The following is an 18,537-nucleotide window of genomic DNA, read 5'->3' as shown; positions in this document are numbered from 1 at the left end:
TAATGAAAACAATAATTATAATAGGAATAGAATAATATAAGTAGTACAGTGTGTAGTACAGTGACAAGTGGCCTTGGGGGGGGGGGGTTTGATGCTCAGGAAGGGGGCCGCGTTTCAGACATGGGAGACGTGACGTTCTGCCCGGACCCTGAACAGGAAAATTCTATTGTTCCATGAGCAAGAATGCTCTGCTTTCCCGGAAATGCTGACATGGAGTGATTGATCGTGATTAATGGCGAAATTATATAACAACAATATCGTAATGCATTACATTGAGACAACACAGTGAACTATTGTAATTTATTTAAAGCAAATTTTTAAAAGATAAAATGCCTTTATGTGTAAAAAACGAACGTCACGTCAAGGTTAAAGCTCACAGGCGTCGTCCTGGTACGGAGAAGAAAGTCCCCATGAGGCCACTTGTCACTGTACTACAATCTGTACTACTTATATTATTCTGACTTGGAAAGCCCAAATCTTCTTTTTCCTCTCGTAATTATTATTATAACTATTATTATTATTGTTGTTGTTGTTAGCATTTTTCCAATTTTTTTTTTCTTAACAGTTTTTTCTGGGCGATCTGTGACTCGGGCCACGTGTCACACCCATTTTCTGACTGATTTTTCCCATTAGCTTTAACATGGGACCACTTTTCGACGAGCTCTCATGACAACAAATGTTTTTTGTATACATACTGCATCCCCATAACCCCCTTCTTTGGGTTCATTCACTTTTTCCCCCCAAAAAAGGGCCACGTCCACTTCTCTCCTTTTTACCCATTCACTTATAATGGAAATTTAACCTGTACCTGGTCCCTCATGTTTCAACATATTGACATAAAGGTTGGTGCAGACCTTCATCTGAGGCCAATGTATTTTTTTTCTTACACTCTTTCACCCCACTTACTTGTCACTCACGCAGTTTTTCTCATTCTAGGGGACATGCCTTTGGGCGGTGAGGAAACATGCACGAACATGGGGAGAACATGTTCACTCCACACACATAAGGTCCCAGGCAGGATTCTTTTATGGCAGCTTATTCTTTTATGATAATTTGATTGTGCACCTGCGAAATTGCCTTTTTCTTCATGATTTCTTTTATTAATTAGAATCAATCGTTAGTTCGGGACTCAGCTTGGGTGCTTCATCGTACCTGGTCTTCTAGTAAGCTCCCTTGGGTGGAAACTGACATTACGCAAGGTTAGTGTTTTGTTGCATGGGCAGAGGAAAAACAAGATGATATAAAAGTGCAGTAGCGTATGATACAAAGGGCATCAAAAATATTGACATCAACAATTATGATATGTAATGACTATTATTGAAACTATTAGTGTAAATAGAACAGAAATGTTTGTGAACAAACTTCATTTTTGGCTTGGAAAGCAGGAAGAGATGAAAGGAAGAATGGATGAAGGGGAAGAGTGGAATTATTGCTAAATTAGTTCATTTCATGAAATGGGTGAAATTGTAAAAATTTCAAAGATGAGAGAAAAAAGTAATCATTCTGAAATTACTTAATTTCATAGCATGCTAGCATGCTAACATTAAAAATGCTAACAATGCGTCATGTTAAATTTGCTAAAATTTGCATAATGTTAAAATGTTAGCTTGCATGTAAATGTTAGCATGTTAACATCAAAAACGATTACGGGGTGGTCGCAGTGCATTTGGTTTTGGAAATGACTGAAAATCGTGACCATCGTTGCTCTGTAAAATGAATGGACTATAGAGGGATGAAAAGGGGAAGTGGAAGATTGGAAAGAGGTTAAATGTGGTTGAACTGGTTACATTAGTTGAATATGGGAAATGTGAGGTTGTTGGAAGACTAAAAGTGTCAAAATAATTGCTCTGTAAAATGACAAAGTGAAGTGAAGTGATTGTCATTGTGAAACCCTGCAGCACAGCACACGGTGACACAACAAAATGTGTCCTCTGTATTTAACCATCACCCTTGGTGAGCAGTGGGCAGCCATGACAGGCGCCCAGGGAGCAGTGTGCGGGGACGGTACCCTCCTCAGTGGTACCTTGGGTAAGGGTTTGACCTTTACCTGCTAGTCCACCACTACCATATGTGGATCTATATCTATAGCATCTATGGCACGGTGGTTAGCGTTGTGGCCTCAGCCCTCCAAGGTTGTGAGTCTGAATCCTGCCTCGGACCTTATGTGTGTGGAGTTAACATGTTCTCCCCATGTTCGTGCATGTTTCCTCACCGTCTAAAGGCATGTGCACCAGATGGATTGGCAACTCTGAATTGACTGTAGGTGTGAGTGAATGGTGTGTTTGTCCCAGAATGGACTCTGGCAGCTGTGACCCAGAGTAACAGGACTAAGCAGTTAAGGATAGTGAGTGATATCGATATCGATTTGGTATGTGCATTTATACAGTCTACATTATTGTCAAATTGTCTCTCACTGCTAGATGAATATGACACAGGCTTTAATGGTTCATTTGTAGTATTTGATCATTTCTGCATCTATAATTAGGTGTTTGAAAAAAAAAGAGGATTAAATAAATATACAATATTATTACCAAAATAAGAATACATATGATACATTTCAGAGTCTGGTTATTGCAGTAAATATTTCACCGAACAAGTCACAATTTGTTTTATCTAATCTTATGGTTTCTGACATCTTATTACTAACACACATTTCAACCAAAAAGCTATTACGCAGTGCACCATTCATCATGTTCGAACATCAAGATTGTAATAACCAGTGATGAAAAGAGCCTCATGTGCGAGCAGTTGTGAAGTATGACTGCATTCGTCCCAGAGCCATACATCAGGTTGCTGGTGCATGCGTTACAAATCGTTCTTGCCACGCTCCAAAACAAGGAGATAAATGATTCCATCTCAGTGTTTGTTGGCTTTAAACAGGCCTGACCTTAAGAACAAACTTTGATTTCTGCACCGGGACTGGAAGAAAAGGCACTTTATAGGTTCTCAACAACGCAGAGGGCACATTTAAAGATCATAACAACAAATGGGTCTTGAGATTGATTACTTACCAGATTACACATAAAATGTCATTATTCATATATATTTTATAATGTTTCACGTTTACTAATTGCTAAATTGTATAAATGAGCAGAGCCATTAAGGTCTGGAAGAACATACAAACAAAGTACAATAAAAGTCCTAATTTCAGACCTAACAAAAAAATAAAGCCATTGGCTTTACAGATATGGATGATCTGGAAAAAATTATATTAATGGTATTGATATGATGTTACAAATACTTTGGATAGTGCTTTATTTGTTGTAGCATTTCATTTCCCCTCTTTTGTGAGTCGGATGATGCTTCTGTTGTGCTTTGCCACAAATGGATGTGCTGTTTTGTGCTCAAAGACACACAAAAACCTGCGAAGGAGGCAATTTCCTGAGGCCGCAATGAATGCGAAACTCATTTGTCCTGCACTGAGAGCTCTTGGAAGCCCAAACAACACATGCGAGGATGCTCATTATCTACCTGCCTGAGAAAATGGAACGGACCTGAAGGCCCAAACAATGGACAGTGTGTAGGAGCAAATTAAAAAGCAGCAGAGGAACTGTGCAAACACCACGCTGGCTCTCTTCTCCAAATACGACGGGATGGATTTCATCTACAGCCCCAATTATCGTCCAAATGCTTTATTTTAACAGCCCTCGAGCGTGGCTAATGTGTGCTAAACTCTCTCTTTTTTTTGAAAGCAGTTTTTACTCGGCGTCACGAACCCAAAAGGGAAATTCTTGGCACCTTCTGCGGCCAAACCAGAAGAGAGAAATGATAGTTTGTGGGCCTGTCAAAAGCACAGGAGCGGCGAGCAATTCGGTGTTCCTCGCTTGCGACAATTAGGTAGCATAAAGTAGTGTATCAGTGTGGTCTTGAGATTTATTTGCTTACTATTACCGAAAAGTATCTATTTTAGCAAACTTCAGTCTTAATATTAAAAATTAAATTATTGCTAAAAAAAAAAATAAAAAATTTAAACAAATGCCAGAGAGGTTGGACAATCTACTTTCATCTCTGACAAAGCACTCTCATTGTTCATGAGATTTTTATATCCACTTCAGAAATCACATGTGGTGATTTCCTACACGTCTGCTTCGGATAAAAACGTCAGGCAGCATACATGGGTAATAAAAGTAATAAATGGGGCCGGTTTGCTTTTAATCAGTGCGTAAATCTCCAAAACACATTTGCATAGAAATAGCAGCGCTAATGCGTTGGAAATTATGGCTGCCTCCACTTAAAGCGAGTGGGTATTTAATCATCTCTGTGTACGGCTTGCCCATTAAATAATAATAAAAAATGATTCAAGTTGGACCAATTGTAACATAAAACGGAAATAATCAGCAAATTAAAAACCCCCATTGAAGCTCAGCACAGAAACGCTCCCCACCGACTTGGCTTGCTCAGGAGTGATGTGTGATCAAGCCCTTGCCACTTGTGATCAGCTAGTGACTAGGGTGAGGGTGTTCAGAGCACAGTCACATACCAAAAAGGATCAAAGATCTTCAATGGGTGGCTACCAAATAAGTCAGAACACGCAACCCTGTTACAATACTTAGAACAATCAGTCAGGGGACTCAGCGAGCACAAAACCAATGCAACTGTGAAACATCCTGAAGGCAGGAAAGAGCAGATGGTCTGATCACTTGTTCAGTTTCTACTAGTCATCTTGCTCAAATTCTGAATTTAAAACAGGTGGTAACAGACCCAAAAAAAAAAGGAGGACATTACAACCACTGTGTTTCCCATGGAAACATTTATTGCATTACACCAACATTAAAGAGTTTCAAAATCCATTGTAACAACTACAGAAAACAGGAAATAAAAGGAGCATACATCTAATTTCCCACAAATAGCACAGGAGGAATGATAAAAAACAAAATGGAGCTATAGATGCAGTCCTCACTCCTTCCTGCGCTTCTTCTCGTGGTCGTAGTCCTTGGACCGGCTTCCGGAGGGACGTTTGGTGCCACCGTGCTGCTTGGCTTCCTCCAAGAACTTATCCAGACCGAAAGGATCCTCCTCAAACTGGACAGGTCCATCCCTGCGGGACCCGTGGTCGGCGCCGGAGAACTCCCGATCAGGCACAAACCTTCAACGGTGAACATGTTTAGTCAATATGAGACGAGTTGAGCAGGGAACAGCAGTAGTGATGCTAATAAGCAGTCTTCAAGGAACAGTGCGGCCATTTGAGACAACCGCCTGGGTAATTACAACTATTCTGTCACTATTAAAAACAGTAATGTTTGGGTTTGTTGCATAAAGGCCTTCTTACTCTTATCAGTATTTTTTGAGAATCTCAAGTGAGTTTTATCATCATTTCAGCTACATACTGTACATGTTAGACGGTACATAGTAAAACAAACCAACGTTGAGCAAAATGGAACGGTGCAGTAATAGATCATATTTTCTAAACATCTCGTACCTGTTGTTGTGCATGAGCGTGTCCAGGTCGTCTCCATACATGTCCTTGTCTGTGCCCTTGCTTGGCCGGTACATGTTCTGGGCCATGTCCCGGCCAGACCGGAATGGCTGGTCGTACACGTTGTACATTTCATCCTCACCCCCATGGAACCCGCTGTCCATACCCTGAAGCGGACACAGGAAAACACCGTTCAAACAAAACTGTTCAACCATATATTTGCATCATTTAAATGACTACTTTGATTGTTCTTGGCTTAAACGAAATTAGGTGGATGGTCTATTTAAAAAAAAATAAAATAGAGCATTTAGCTAAATCTACAGGTATTCCCCTTTTCAGTTTTATATTTATGCTTATATAATGAAAGGTTTCTGACTGACAACCAGCTTTGGGCAGAGTGTTCTGGACATAGCGCCCACGTCCAGGGCAGTGGTGGCCTAGAGGTTAAGGAAACATCCATGTAATCAGAAGGTTGTGGGTTTGAATCCCGAGGTGCCAAGGTGCCACTGAGCAAAGCACCGTCCCCACACACTGCTCCCCGGGCGCCTGTCATGGCTGCCCACTGCTCACCAAGGGTGATGATTAAAAGCAGTGGACACATTCCGTTGACTCACTGCGTGCTGTGCTGCACTCACAATGGCAATCACTTCACTTTCACTTAATTATAGTGAAAGTGAGTGAAAATGAGCCAAAACTAGAGAGAAAAAAAAAAAAAAAAACTTATTTGAGGTCAGTCCCAAATAGCAGACGTTCCAAAGGAGGTCCCGATACCAGGGGTAGAACAGGGCTCCTCAGAATCAGATGTGTGAGATTCTGACCCAGTTACAGTGCCTACAAATTGAGATCAGACTAAAGAAATTGTTTGGTTTTTATCACGATTTTGACTGAAATGTTAAAAAAAAATGCCAAACCATGCACTAACCACTGATTTTATCAAGAAGTGTGACTGACAGTTTAACCATAGTGAGCAAAAAAAAAAAAAAAAAAATCCCAGTCCCAAATGAAGAGAACAGCCTCTGTGTTTGTTCACCTGTTCCACTTCCAAAGTCGGTTTAATCATCTTCAATACACTGACAATGCATGTTGTTCATTTGTTATTCTCAGTATGATGTGAATATAACACACACACACTAAATACCTTCATCCCCGACCACCTACAGCTAAGCAGCTGGCAGCTTAGAAAAAGCTAAATAACAAGCTGACATCACCTAACATAAATGGGAAAGGCACTGGCTATGCTGGTACCTTGCTTTGGTTGAAGAGCCTCTGGTCGTACTGAGCTTCGCTGGATATCCGGGGATTGGGTTGTCCCAGAGCGATGAGCTCGCTGATGTCCCTGTCCTGATCCCTCTGTAGCTTTGACCTGATGGAGGGCAGAAAAGAAAGTAGAAACCTCTAAATCGTGACTCGGACCATGCACCCAGTCCTGACAAATTAGCCTCTGGACCAGTGGGCCTGTTAGGCATTAACCACGAAACAGCTTATATAATTTGGGGGTAACTCAGTGAAAGGTTGAATATCGTCTGATTAATCCAAATTTCATAACGGTCAGCCACCCCCCCATATGTTCAACCCGAGGAAACAGCATTAACCCATAGACCTGCACCCCTCACCCCCATATGAGGGAATGGAGCCGGACCCAGATAGCGGAGAAAGCCATGAATGATACATACCTCTTATCGGGCGCAGCTCTGGAGATATTCCTGTCGTGCTGCCTCTCTTTCCTCCTCTCCACACGGATCTCTTCACGCTCTCTGGCTTCCGTGTCATCGCCACCTGCAGGGTTGTGACAAATGGCAGTGACAGTTAACACACGGTATGAGAGCCGAACTGCACTCATACTATTGTTAGCTCGTAAAAATAATAATACAGATTCTTACACAATTTTTCAAAAGACATTTCAACGACAAAGGTAAATTTTCATGACCATATGTTCTCTGAAATTCCTCTACCAATGTAAAAAAAAAAAAAGTCAAACCCTAAGTCAAATAAGATTTTTTTGTTAAAATAACTTATGACAACCCCGAAAAGCTTAACAGCCCAAGTGAAATGGACCACCATCATGTTCTGGCATAAATCAACTGTAATTTACATGACTTTAAAAAGGAGACCAGCTGGAATATGGAAGCAAAATGCACGCAGTACCACTGGTTCACTACGTAACACTATAGACTTGCGCTAGTTTTAAATGTTGTAGTTGTAAATGGAGAAGAACATTTCTCACGCAGTCATACGGGAACTATATACATCATGTTATACATTCATGAGTTAAGATTTCAATGACTTATCGAGAACTTTATATGTTTTTTTTGCCTGGAAAATTGCCTTTTCAAACTTCACAACCTCTCCAGGTTTTAATGACCGCAGGAACCCTGATAAGAAAAAAAAAAAAAAAAAAAAACTCTTAATTGAGTTTTAACACTAGGGTGGTTTCTTTTCCATATGCATTTTAGAAAATTATGCTACGTTGGATTTGGGGCTGCATTTATGAAAGACTCCATTTTTCATGGTGGACATTGAGGGATTAATAAGTGATACTTCTGCTATTAAAAGCAGATTAAAATTGATTAAAATGTGAGAAGGAACCTTTGTCTCCGTGGCTTTTGATCCCGGCTCGGCGGTCTCGTGCCATTTGGGCCAGCTCCCTCAGCTTCTCTTCTTTCTTCTCCTTCTCTTTCTGGGCCATCTTCTTCTCCACCTGGGCACGCATCTCCACCGCCTCTCTGGCCTGTAACAAACAACGGACGTCTTTGGCGATCCTTAATGATGCAAAGGGTCTTATTCTAACTAAAAGACCACAGAGAAAAAAAAAAAAAAACGTCGATGTGCATCGAAAGCCGTGTGTACCTTTCTGTCTGCGATGTACAGAGCTTCAGCCAGCTTGGCAAAGTTCTCATTAATATGAACCGTCTGCAGACCTCTCCCGTCAGCTGCCAGACGCTTGTCCAGTGGGATTGTGTAACCCTAGACAGAAATTTTTTTGTAAATACATCACTTGGAGTACAAACCAAATGGTCATAAGTAAGGAAGAGACTATCTGAAACTTAAGAGTACCTTCGCGTTTTTCCAGTTTGAGATACAGGGAGGAATCTTCCATTCCTGCTGTTCTTTTACGGTCATCTGAAACAAGAGGAATGACTTAATTCACCAAAACAAACGCATCCAGGATCCACGTACAGAATAAACATACTGAAAGCCAGATGACTTCTACCTTTCTGCTTGGAGAGTGCATGACGGGAGCAGGGGGCGATGGGGGTCCACGCGGAATCTTCTTATTGATCCTGAAGAATAACAATTACATATGACTATTTGTGCTTTACTTTCTAAACTTTCTAAAGTATCGTGACATTTAAAAATGCAAAAGGGGTAGCCTTACACTTCCATCCTGTTTTCATTTGACTCATTCCCAATCCCATTTGAATACTTAATTTTATACCCAGTCACAAGTATTGCTGGGCAATTATATGATATGATTTTATGATTGATGATCGCGATAAAATTCAATTTTGCAGGTAGGGTTTCAGGACTGCTGAGATGCTGGAATACGAAAGCAACACATGCTGTATCATGTGATGTGGTTCCCTGCGTAAGGCTAGCAAATAGCAAAATTGCTGAAAACTGAGCAGTGGAGCTAACAAACTTTATTTCCTCTGGTGTGGCAATACCAGAAAAAAAAAGCTTTTTGAGCAGAACTGAAAGAATCAATACTCACTTGAAGCGTGGAGGTTCCATGGGGTCTTTCTGCATCTCGACCATTCGGATGACTCTCTGCTTGGCCCCGGAGTTGAAAGCCACTCCCTGCTGTGATGGGGTGTACCTAAAAAGAGCAGAACTTTCAGTCTCTAGAAAACATCAAAACACTTTTGGACTTGCATATACCAGTAATCTCTCTCAAAACCCACCTGATGTACTGAGCAGGTGCCTGTTTATCTGCAGCACGCACCGGCATGGCTGCAGCGATCTTCTGAGAGACCAGCTTACTCAGGGCAGAGCGGGTCTTCTCTGTCAGCTGTGGGAGAACAATGCGTGTTCAAGGTGCTGAATGCTCACCATGAACACACAAACAAAACTATTCAAAATGTGAGGACATGAGACTGGAGATCCAACTCACCTCTTCCACTGCCTCATCGTCAGGCCTCTGCAGTTCTGGGGCGTCCTCATTCAAAACTTCCTTAGGGAGCAGGTCTGTGTATTTGCTGTATATAATCTGTCATATGGGAAACACATGTGGGGAAAAAAAAAAAGTTTTGCAAATCAATTCAACAAGTCGGGTGTTCAGGGGGAAAAAATGTTGGGAACCACTGGATTAAAATAAAAAAATTATTTACATTAAGAGCAAGAAAGAGGTTGAGGTTTATTGTCATATGTACAAAGTACAGCGTACAGAGCACAATGAAATTCTTACTTGAAAACCTCTCCCACGTAGACAGAACATAGACTCTGTAGACTCACCTTGTCCTTCCCCTGACCCTGTCGTGCAATGGCGTCGTACTTTATCTTCCCTTCTGCGTCCACTTGGACTGCCAGGGCATTGGAGGTTCTTTTCTTCCGGCCCATCTCCAGTGGATACTGGGCCACATGGACCTCTGGAAAAGCTCCTCCATCTCCAAAATCCTGAAAAAAAAAAAATGCACATGTGCTTGTTATCCACTGTTGTACACATAGAAAATAGAAAAAAAGCAATAATAAGGTTGGAGATTGTCCAAATACCTCCAGGGTGCGGGGCACCCATGAGCTCCTGCAGCCATATGGAGGTGGATCTCGGCGGGAGGAGACCAAAGCCGAAGACTGGGACCTCTGAGCACGGACCCGCTCTTCCGACTCCAGCTGGTCCTGGGACAGCTGTGTGGGCGCCGGTAAGAAGCTGGGAAGGAAAACGGAGCGGGTTCAGCAGGTTTTGGGTTTATTTCCCAGACTGCCCCAGTGAGGAGACTATTTCAATTTGCATGAGCCAGAAAAAATAAAAAATACAGAAATAAACTGTACTTTACGGTGGTCTAGACGTTAAATTGCACGATTTTGCCTGAGATCAATAAATGATCATATACCACCTTGAATTTTACTTTACTTAGCAGAAGCTAAGTAAGGAACTATTTTTCTTTTCATGTGTCGTGTCTTTCAGACAAACATTTAGGCTGCAACCGAATGATAGTGATATTGTAGCGATACAGGAGCTGCTGACTTTGATGCAGCCGACCGCGGTTCAATCCAATCCTAAATTCTTCGGGGCAGTGGTTGGCCTAGCGGGTGAGGAAGCGGACCCATAATCAGAAAGTTACAGGTCCAAGTCCCGAGCCACCAAGTTGCCACTGGGCAAAGCACCGTCCCCACACACTGCTCCCCGGCGCCTGTCATGGCTGCGCACCAAGGATGATGGTTAAAAGCAGAGAATAAATTTCGTTTGTTTGACCGTGTGCTGTGCTGCAGTGTATCACAATGACAAAAACTTTACATAAAATGCTGTTATTTTTTGTGCACAAATTTAGTCCAAAAATGAGTTCTGCACCATGTTGTTTTGGCCGAATTAATACACAGCATCTTGTATATCAGCTCTATTTTTACATTTTCACTGTAGAATATCGCAATGTACAGCATTACAAAATATCATTACATAATCGTATCGTGAGATCCTTGCCAATACACACCCCTTGTAGAAAATAACGGGGTGGTAGTAACTTAGCGGGTAAAACACTCACCTATGAACCAGAGGACCCAGGTTCAAACCCCACATACTACCATTGGGTCCTTGAGCAAGACACTTAGCCCTGAGCGTCTCCAGGGGACACACACATATAAGTGTAATAATAAGTGTTATAATAAGACTACGTGTTTTATATTCCGAGCGATTCCCTGCGTAGCGCCCTGCGTGCTGAAAGACCGGATATTTCGGCCTACTGCGCGTAGTACAGCCTGTTAGGACATGGAAAGAAACATTCGATTGGCTGGATTTGTTAAATAATCTGTGTCCCAGAACATGTCACTGTCGATGTAAACTAACATGTTAAACTAACATGAAAAGAAAGTATAATGCCGGATAAATAATTAAGTTGTAAACAGAGGAAGAAAGGCCGCCGCCGCCGCCGTGCTATTTAGCTATCTGGCTAATCCGCTTGACGACACGTTAGCAGATTATAATTCCACCGCGTGATGTACAGCAATGTAAAGACGTAGAAATGCAAAAAAAAAGGAGTAGAAAGGCAAGGAAGTTAGGTTTCGTATGAAAAAAATGAAAGATTTATTTGTTTGAAACTTACCTGCAGAGCGACATTATGTTCCCTCTGCGCAGCGGATGTTACGTAGCTCTGTACTCGTGAGATCTCGCGAGACTGTTGTTCTCGCGTTGTCGGCGAACTCTCGTGGTCACAGATCTCGCGTTGATGGGTTCCAACCAGTACCATTCTCACTGGTTAATAAAATGTGTCTTATTCGACTTTTGACATTCGTCAAAAAAATATTACTTTTTGTTTAATGTTCAGAAAATACATTGTATTATAAAACACGTTGGCTGAGAATAAATAATCTAGCTTTGCTATCAAAACAGCAGTTTATGTTTAGTGTGTGTGTGTGTGTGTGTGTACGTGTATAAATCAGTGATTAAATAGTTGTCAGGCACCCTAAACAATAGGTGCGTGCTTGTCCCCATCAGCAGCACAGCAGCAACATCGTAAATAAATAAATATTCTGTCGTTTCTTGTTCCGTACTCTGTCATTCATAGTGACATTCTTCCAGATACTGTCAGTCACTATCAATCAAGATTCTGACTTAATTACAGTTGCCAATCAGGCACAGGAAAAAAAAAAAAAAAACAATGGGGGAGAAGTAAGGAAAATAAGTTTATGAAGTCTATCATTTTTCCATCCACAAAACGGTCGCTTTATGTTGTGCTTCATCAACGCAATGTGTAACAATTGCACTACTGATGCACTTCAGGATGCATTCAGTGTGCAAATACAGTTAGGCTAGCATGGTAGAACTATATGTTTTATATTTCTAGAGGCATTATTAATGGGTTCTTTGAAATTATATTCATTTTTATGAACGATGCAATATAAGCAAATTGAAATGTTGTCAAATTCAGGACTTCTGTTCATATTTGTATATAGCATTCATATATTTCTATATAGTGTGTTTTTGTGGAATGTTAGTTTTATTTAATATATGCATGTATTTATATGTGTCTGTCTCCACCAATAGCAATGATCTAGGAATACAAAGTGTGAAGACTATTCTCTTGAAGCCTTCGCTGTACCCTGTGCTGCTGATTCACCACAATGTCTTTCGAAGTAAGCACTGATATGCAGCCTCGCTGGGTGCTGTTGGCACGGAATACAGATTCGCCGCTGCCTCCCGCAACGCGTTAGCACTGAACGCTGAGGCAGTTTAACCTGAGAAGACAGGCGGCGTTATCCTCGGCTAAATGGCCACAAGGGAGCCCTGCAGCCATGCCGGTGTCAGTCTCCATTTAAACCAACCAGAGCTTCATGCTGCTGTGATAAACATTGCTCCATTTAGACCCTGAAAAACAGCTTCAAGGGAAGAATAAGGCCACACTGCAAAGGGGATCCGGAGCCTTAATGGTGCCAGTGTTGTTCACCTTTTGATTCCAAAATGTGACATATTTGCTTGGCTTGTGAGTCACTAGGTGTCAAGCAGGGTTGGGTTGTAACAGACTCAATGCAAAAGTGATACATATTCAGAACACTCAGGCAGTATTAAGGATATAGTTATTGTACAATGGTAAGAGAATACAGAATCACCTGCAAAATGGAACATATTAGCCACAACATCCTGTATTTTGGCCTGAATCAGTCAGGATGTGAAAATTGATGACAGCTGATAATAACTGGTATTCACATTGAACTATTTCTTTATGTTGAGTCTGGTTTTCAAAAAGGAATGGAAAAAAACCTCCACCCATTACTCTCTTCTTCTGAAGTTCAATTTAGGGATGTGGGTTGCTTTTGCACAGAAGCTCTGTCAGTTCTGACAAACCTCTATGTACCTGGTAATCAAGCACTGTATCTATAATGCCATGGTGACACTGTCCCACCAGGTGGCGCCATATCCTTGTCTCGTCTGCCAGATTGCCCTCATATATACCTGGTTTATCTCAATTTGCAGCCTTTATGAGCCCCTGCCTTGTATCCGGTCCTGGTTGCATCTACAACAGTGATTGCTCCTTTTTTTGTTTTCTGCTGCTTTAGTTTAAAAGAATCCATGCCACAAGATTTATGCTTCTGTTTTTGTCTGGCCCTTGTATTTTTTTTAAAGGTTTCCCCATAAACTCTGTTTTCTCTGTGATGTGGCAGTATCAATCTGTTATTACTATTTTATACTTTTTATTTTTTACACACGGTTTTCCAAAATGTATTTTATAAGTAATCTAAAAATATTCTAAATACAGTGCTTTAAAATGTACTGTAAATGGAATACATTTCGAAATTAATGGAAATTAATGGAAATTAATTCAGTATTCACTTTGCCCAAAGCTGTGGTTAAGTCCAGGAACTGCTGGAAATAGACATGACATAACATAACTTGCTTTGTGGGTAATTAGTAAAAATAAAACTTACACAAATGTTCAAGCGACCCTTGATGCTTATAAAGGATGCTGGGAGAACAGTTCAGCCCTGCTCTGGCAGTGGCCCTGGTGGGCATATGATGTAAAATGCAGCCTGTCCGCTTTGTCTTGTGTAGTAAAAACCAGTAGGTGTTCAGCGTTTATTTCTTTTCTTTTTACAAGGAAGGGCTGTAACCTTGAACCTCCTGCTGTGAGCGCCCTCTCTCTCCGTCTCTCCACACGGCAGTCTGTCACTCTCTCCGGAGAAACACAGTTATTAATGTGACAGAGGGTAAAAGGACGCGTCGGCGGAGATCCATCACGTCGACAGTGCAGGGGATGAGCACACTTTTAATAGACCCAATCATCACCGTGCAGCGGACCTTCTCTGCCGCTGTGTCCTGGGCCGTGTGGGACCCTCTCTACCACCACCACCAGCGCTGCCTCGAATTTATCTACACAAATAGCTCAGTCATGTCAACTGCAGCAATTCCAACAGTTCTGTCACTTGGTGTCCTAAACTCAGCACCATTCACATTGCTGTTCATTTAAATATTCAAACCTTTGAAAATCAGTACCATTACATTTAAGTAAAATCTACTGTCCTTTCTATATGCTGCTGAATGGCATTTCTCCATTGTAGTTCTCGAAAACCAGTCTGTTATAGTGAAAATGTCATTATTATGAAAGTGAAGTGATTGTCATTGTGAAACACTGCAGCAAATGCTTCCTCTGCTTTTAACCGTCACCCTTGGTGAGCAGTGGGCAGCCATGACAGGTGCCCGGGGAGCAGTGTGTGGGGACGGTGCTTTGCTCAGTAGCACCTTTGTCAGGATTGACTGCAGCTGGGCTCATCACCTGTACCCAATCCTGACAGCTCATAAAAGCCGGAGATTTCTGCCAATTCGGAAGGGACGGCATTTTCGTGGACTCAGAGCATGAACTTCAGTTTCGGTTTGGTATTTTGAGTTCTGGCACGCCTGTGATTGGACAATGGGTGATTGCTCCTAGTGTTTATTGGGGAGGTGCTGTATGGTATAAAGCAGTCATTCCCAACCTGGGGGTGCCAGAGATTTGTATCTGCACTGAGGTTACCAAAATTATACTGCCTAAGAAACCACATAGAACACTGCATAAGAACACTGTATAAGAACCACCTCACACTGTGTTAAAAGCCAGGATGTAAAAATATGTTTTTAAACGAGATTTAAACACAGTGATTGACGGAGCCTGTCTGACACTGATTGGTAGGTCATTCCATAGACATGATGTGGCCACTGCAGAGGCTCAAGTGCTTGTAAAGCGACTGAAGAACAGACAATAGTCTCTGGTCTGAAGACCTGAAAGAATGGGATGGAGTGTAAGAACGGAGAAGGTCTGACAAATAGGCTGGAGCTGAGCCATTCAGTGATTTAAAAACAAAACAAAACAAAAAAAAACGAACTCTAAAAGAGACAGGGAGCCATTGTAGTGAGTCTTAGATCAAGGTTATATGATCTTGCCTGTTTGTGCCAGTGAGAAAACGTGCAGTTGCATTTTGTACTAATTGTAGGCGAGTTAGCGATGTCTGTCTGATACCAAAAAGCAATTAATTACAGAAGTCAAGGCGGGATGTAATGAAAGCGTGAATCAGATTTCATTTGGAAAGGACTGGCTTGAGTTTGGTCAGGTGCCTTAGCTGAAAAAAAAACCTGATTTTACTATATTGTTAACATGTGCATCTTTATTCAGAGACGAGTCCATTTTAGCACCTGGGTTTTTAATCAATGATTTTTCACAAGGGGCTAGGGAAGCAAGGTTAACACGGGGTCACCACTACCAAAAAGCATACATTCAGTCTTACTCTCATTTAGGTCCAGGAAATTTAAGGGCATCCATTTCTTGACATCAGTCAGACAGTTGAGGAGAGGATGGATAGAGCACCACTTGTTACACTTAAGGGGACAGTATACTTGACAGTCATCTGCATAGAAATGAAAAGAAACATTGTGTTTTTGAAAAATAGCTCCAAGAGGAAGTAAGTACAATGAGAATAAAAGAGGACCCAGAATGGAGCCCTGTGGTACCCCCCCCCCCACAGAAGCTGAAGATGAGAAGGAGTCCTTGATAGACATGCAGTGTCACAACCATGGTGGCATGACGAGACAGGTGAACGGATATGATGATGAAAATGGACAAGGAAGAAGGACCCAATCGCACAACGTCACAAAACCTGGGTTTAATGGGTGAAGAACAGGACAGGGGAGACATCCAGCAACATGGTGAACATGTACCATAACGAAGACCCGACGGTGAACAGAAACAAACAGGGCAGCTTTATACATTTGACAGAGGTGAACACGATTAGGGAACATTACACATGACAAACGTGAAACTCCGGATCCCCTTCTGTACCGGGTCATGACAGTGCCTCCAAGGCACAACAAAGCAGTCCACGAAGGAGGGAATGAAGTCCATACACTGATTCTTGATAGATAGAGTGGACGATGAGAGGAGTCGAGAAGAATCGTTTCGAGATGAGACGAGATAAGACGAATTGAGAAGAGAAGATGAACAGCTGAGATGAATGATAAATGAATGAGGACTGGTCTGGTATTCATTTCATTTACATTTACATTTACGGCATTTGGCAGACGCCTTTATCCAGAGCGACTTACAATGTGCTTAAGTTACCATCGATGAAGAGATCAATTCCATTCACTAGGACCCCAACAATGAATACATCTATTTTATTCACTCTGTTGTATTCACAATGGATGGCGGTAGTTCATAAGCGCCCGCCGCTCATGGTCAATTTCCGACTCGCCCCGCTGAATGGCCGCTCCTCACCTTCAACACCACCAGACACGGGACTGAGAGGCAGGGACGTTGGCCAGGGACAAGGAAGCTGGCGGTGTCCTCCCAGTGAGTCACGGCTCCTTTGATCTCAGCTGGGCATTGTCGGCTGCGTCCAAATGCAGGTCGGGTCTTTCTGTCACACCCATGGTGGCATGACGAGGCAGGTGAATGGATATGATGGTAAAACTGGACGAGGAAGAAGGACGCAATCGCTCGACATCACAAAACCGGGGTTTAATGGGTGAAGAACAGGACAGGGGAGACATCCAGCACCATGGTGAACATGTAACATAACAAAGACCCGACAGAGAACAGAAACAAACAGGGCAGCAACCCCAACCGGACCATGACATGTAGAGGCTTTTATCACACAGGTAAGATTGGAACCATTTGAGGGCTGGACCCCTAATACCCACCCAATGCTCCAGCCTTGAAGCAAGAATAACATGATCAATTGTATCAAAATCTGCTGTTAAACCGAGAAGCACAAATAATACAGACTCCCCAGAAACGAAGAAAATGTCATTAACAGAGCCGATTCTGTACTGAAAAACGTCCAGTATTGTATTTCTTTTCAAAAAGTTTAGAAATAAAAGGCAACTTTGAAATCGGCCTAAAGCTTGATAACGAAGTGGTGTCGAGACCTGGTTATTTTAAAAAGGGGTTGAACAACAGCATGCTTAAAACTTTGGGCTACTGTTAATGATGGAGAGGATAAAATGCCCCAAAGTTGCGAAGGCCTCTTTTAAAAGACAAGGAAGAATAACGTGTAAGGGGGAACCCGAGAGTTACATTTCAGAAATAAGTTGCTCTACGTATGAGAGAGAGACAGGCTCTGTCACGTTGTAGAGACGATGGGGGAAGGAAGCGCAGATGACCAGAGGAACAAGCCAGGAGAAGACTCGGCCGGGCCCGGAATGGCAAGGGTCCAGTCGTTGTTGGCCTGGCAAGACCTTGGGTTGGTGAGACACGCTCGGCCTCAGCTTCGCCAGCTGCCCGCCACGTTTCCCTCGAGCTCGACGGCGCTTCTTCCAGCAGGATGGAGCTGAAGTTCGTCAGAGAAAGGTTGGAATTGCAGAGAAGAGTGGCGGAGGAAAAGCCTGATTTTCAGGGCCAGGCTGACTCCAAACACCAAAACACGGGTAGAAAGGGTAGCGAACGGCAGGCCACTAACACGGGCGCCATCTTGGACCCCTCACCAGTTCACCCCTCCTGACCAGGTCATGACCCACAATCGGCTGGTCATAAGAATATCAAACCTGTTTAAAATTTGTCACCCGTCGCAAGGCTGGTCCTCTCTGCGCGTGTGCAAACACAGAAGTTCAAGTAGTAAAGCATATAGAAGATGAAAAAGAGGAGTGGGAGCAGGGCACCGTACTCAAACCTCCAATATCACTCCAATATCACAGAACGTCACATTCAAAGGCCGACACAAATATACCACAATTACCCGCATATGCAGTTTATTGATATTTCAGAATTTAAAAAAATTTCAGTGTTCTTGTGTGAAAATTAAAAAGAACACTTGATGTGACGCAAGTGAACATCTTCCCTGCAGCACGTTTTATTTCTGCCATTTTTAATGCTATTAAAAAACATTTTTGCAGCCATTGCCCCACTTCCCTCAACTCTACCCCCATCCCCAACCCTGGCATGACCTACCAGTCTGAGGTCAGATCTCCGTGTGCCAGTGACACCCGGCCCTGCCGGAGCTTCTGACGA

The 18,537-nt window shown here is 42.4% G+C and overlaps 1 protein-coding gene across 1 annotated transcript; it reads right to left on the bottom strand.

Annotated features, from left to right (window-relative positions):
• Positions 1-4,761: 4,761 nt before the first annotated feature.
• On the bottom strand, positions 4,762-11,762 carry snw1 (SNW domain containing 1). The gene is made up of 14 exons (XM_028953044.1): positions 11,671-11,762; positions 10,127-10,280; positions 9,869-10,030; positions 9,528-9,623; positions 9,319-9,425; positions 9,129-9,233; positions 8,628-8,697; positions 8,471-8,536; positions 8,264-8,380; positions 8,003-8,144; positions 7,090-7,192; positions 6,662-6,779; positions 5,420-5,583; positions 4,762-5,086 (listed from the first exon to the last, which is right to left on the bottom strand). The coding sequence occupies exons 1-14, from the start codon at positions 11,682-11,684 to the stop codon at positions 4,897-4,899; spliced, it is 1,608 nt and encodes a 535-aa protein (XP_028808877.1). The 5' UTR covers positions 11,685-11,762; the 3' UTR covers positions 4,762-4,896.
• Positions 11,763-18,537: the final 6,775 nt, after the last annotated feature.

This window comes from Denticeps clupeoides, chromosome 14 (assembly GCF_900700375.1).
Source record: "Denticeps clupeoides chromosome 14, fDenClu1.1, whole genome shotgun sequence".
In the NCBI taxonomy this organism is placed as follows: domain Eukaryota; kingdom Metazoa; phylum Chordata; class Actinopteri; order Clupeiformes; family Denticipitidae; genus Denticeps; species Denticeps clupeoides.
This window is presented reverse-complemented; position numbering and strand designations above follow the sequence as displayed.

What these genes read in the sequence shown, in the direction of transcription:
- snw1 (XM_028953044.1), bottom strand. An exon ending in ACGATGAGGCAGTGGAAGAG is followed by an intron (nt 9,426 to 9,527) that starts GTGAGTTGGATC and finishes GTTCTCCCACAG; the next exon opens with CTGACAGAGAAGACCCGCTC. An exon ending in CAAACTGGAAAAACGCGAAG is followed by an intron (nt 8,381 to 8,470) that starts GTACTCTTAAGT and finishes ATTTCTGTCTAG; the next exon opens with GGTTACACAATCCCACTGGA.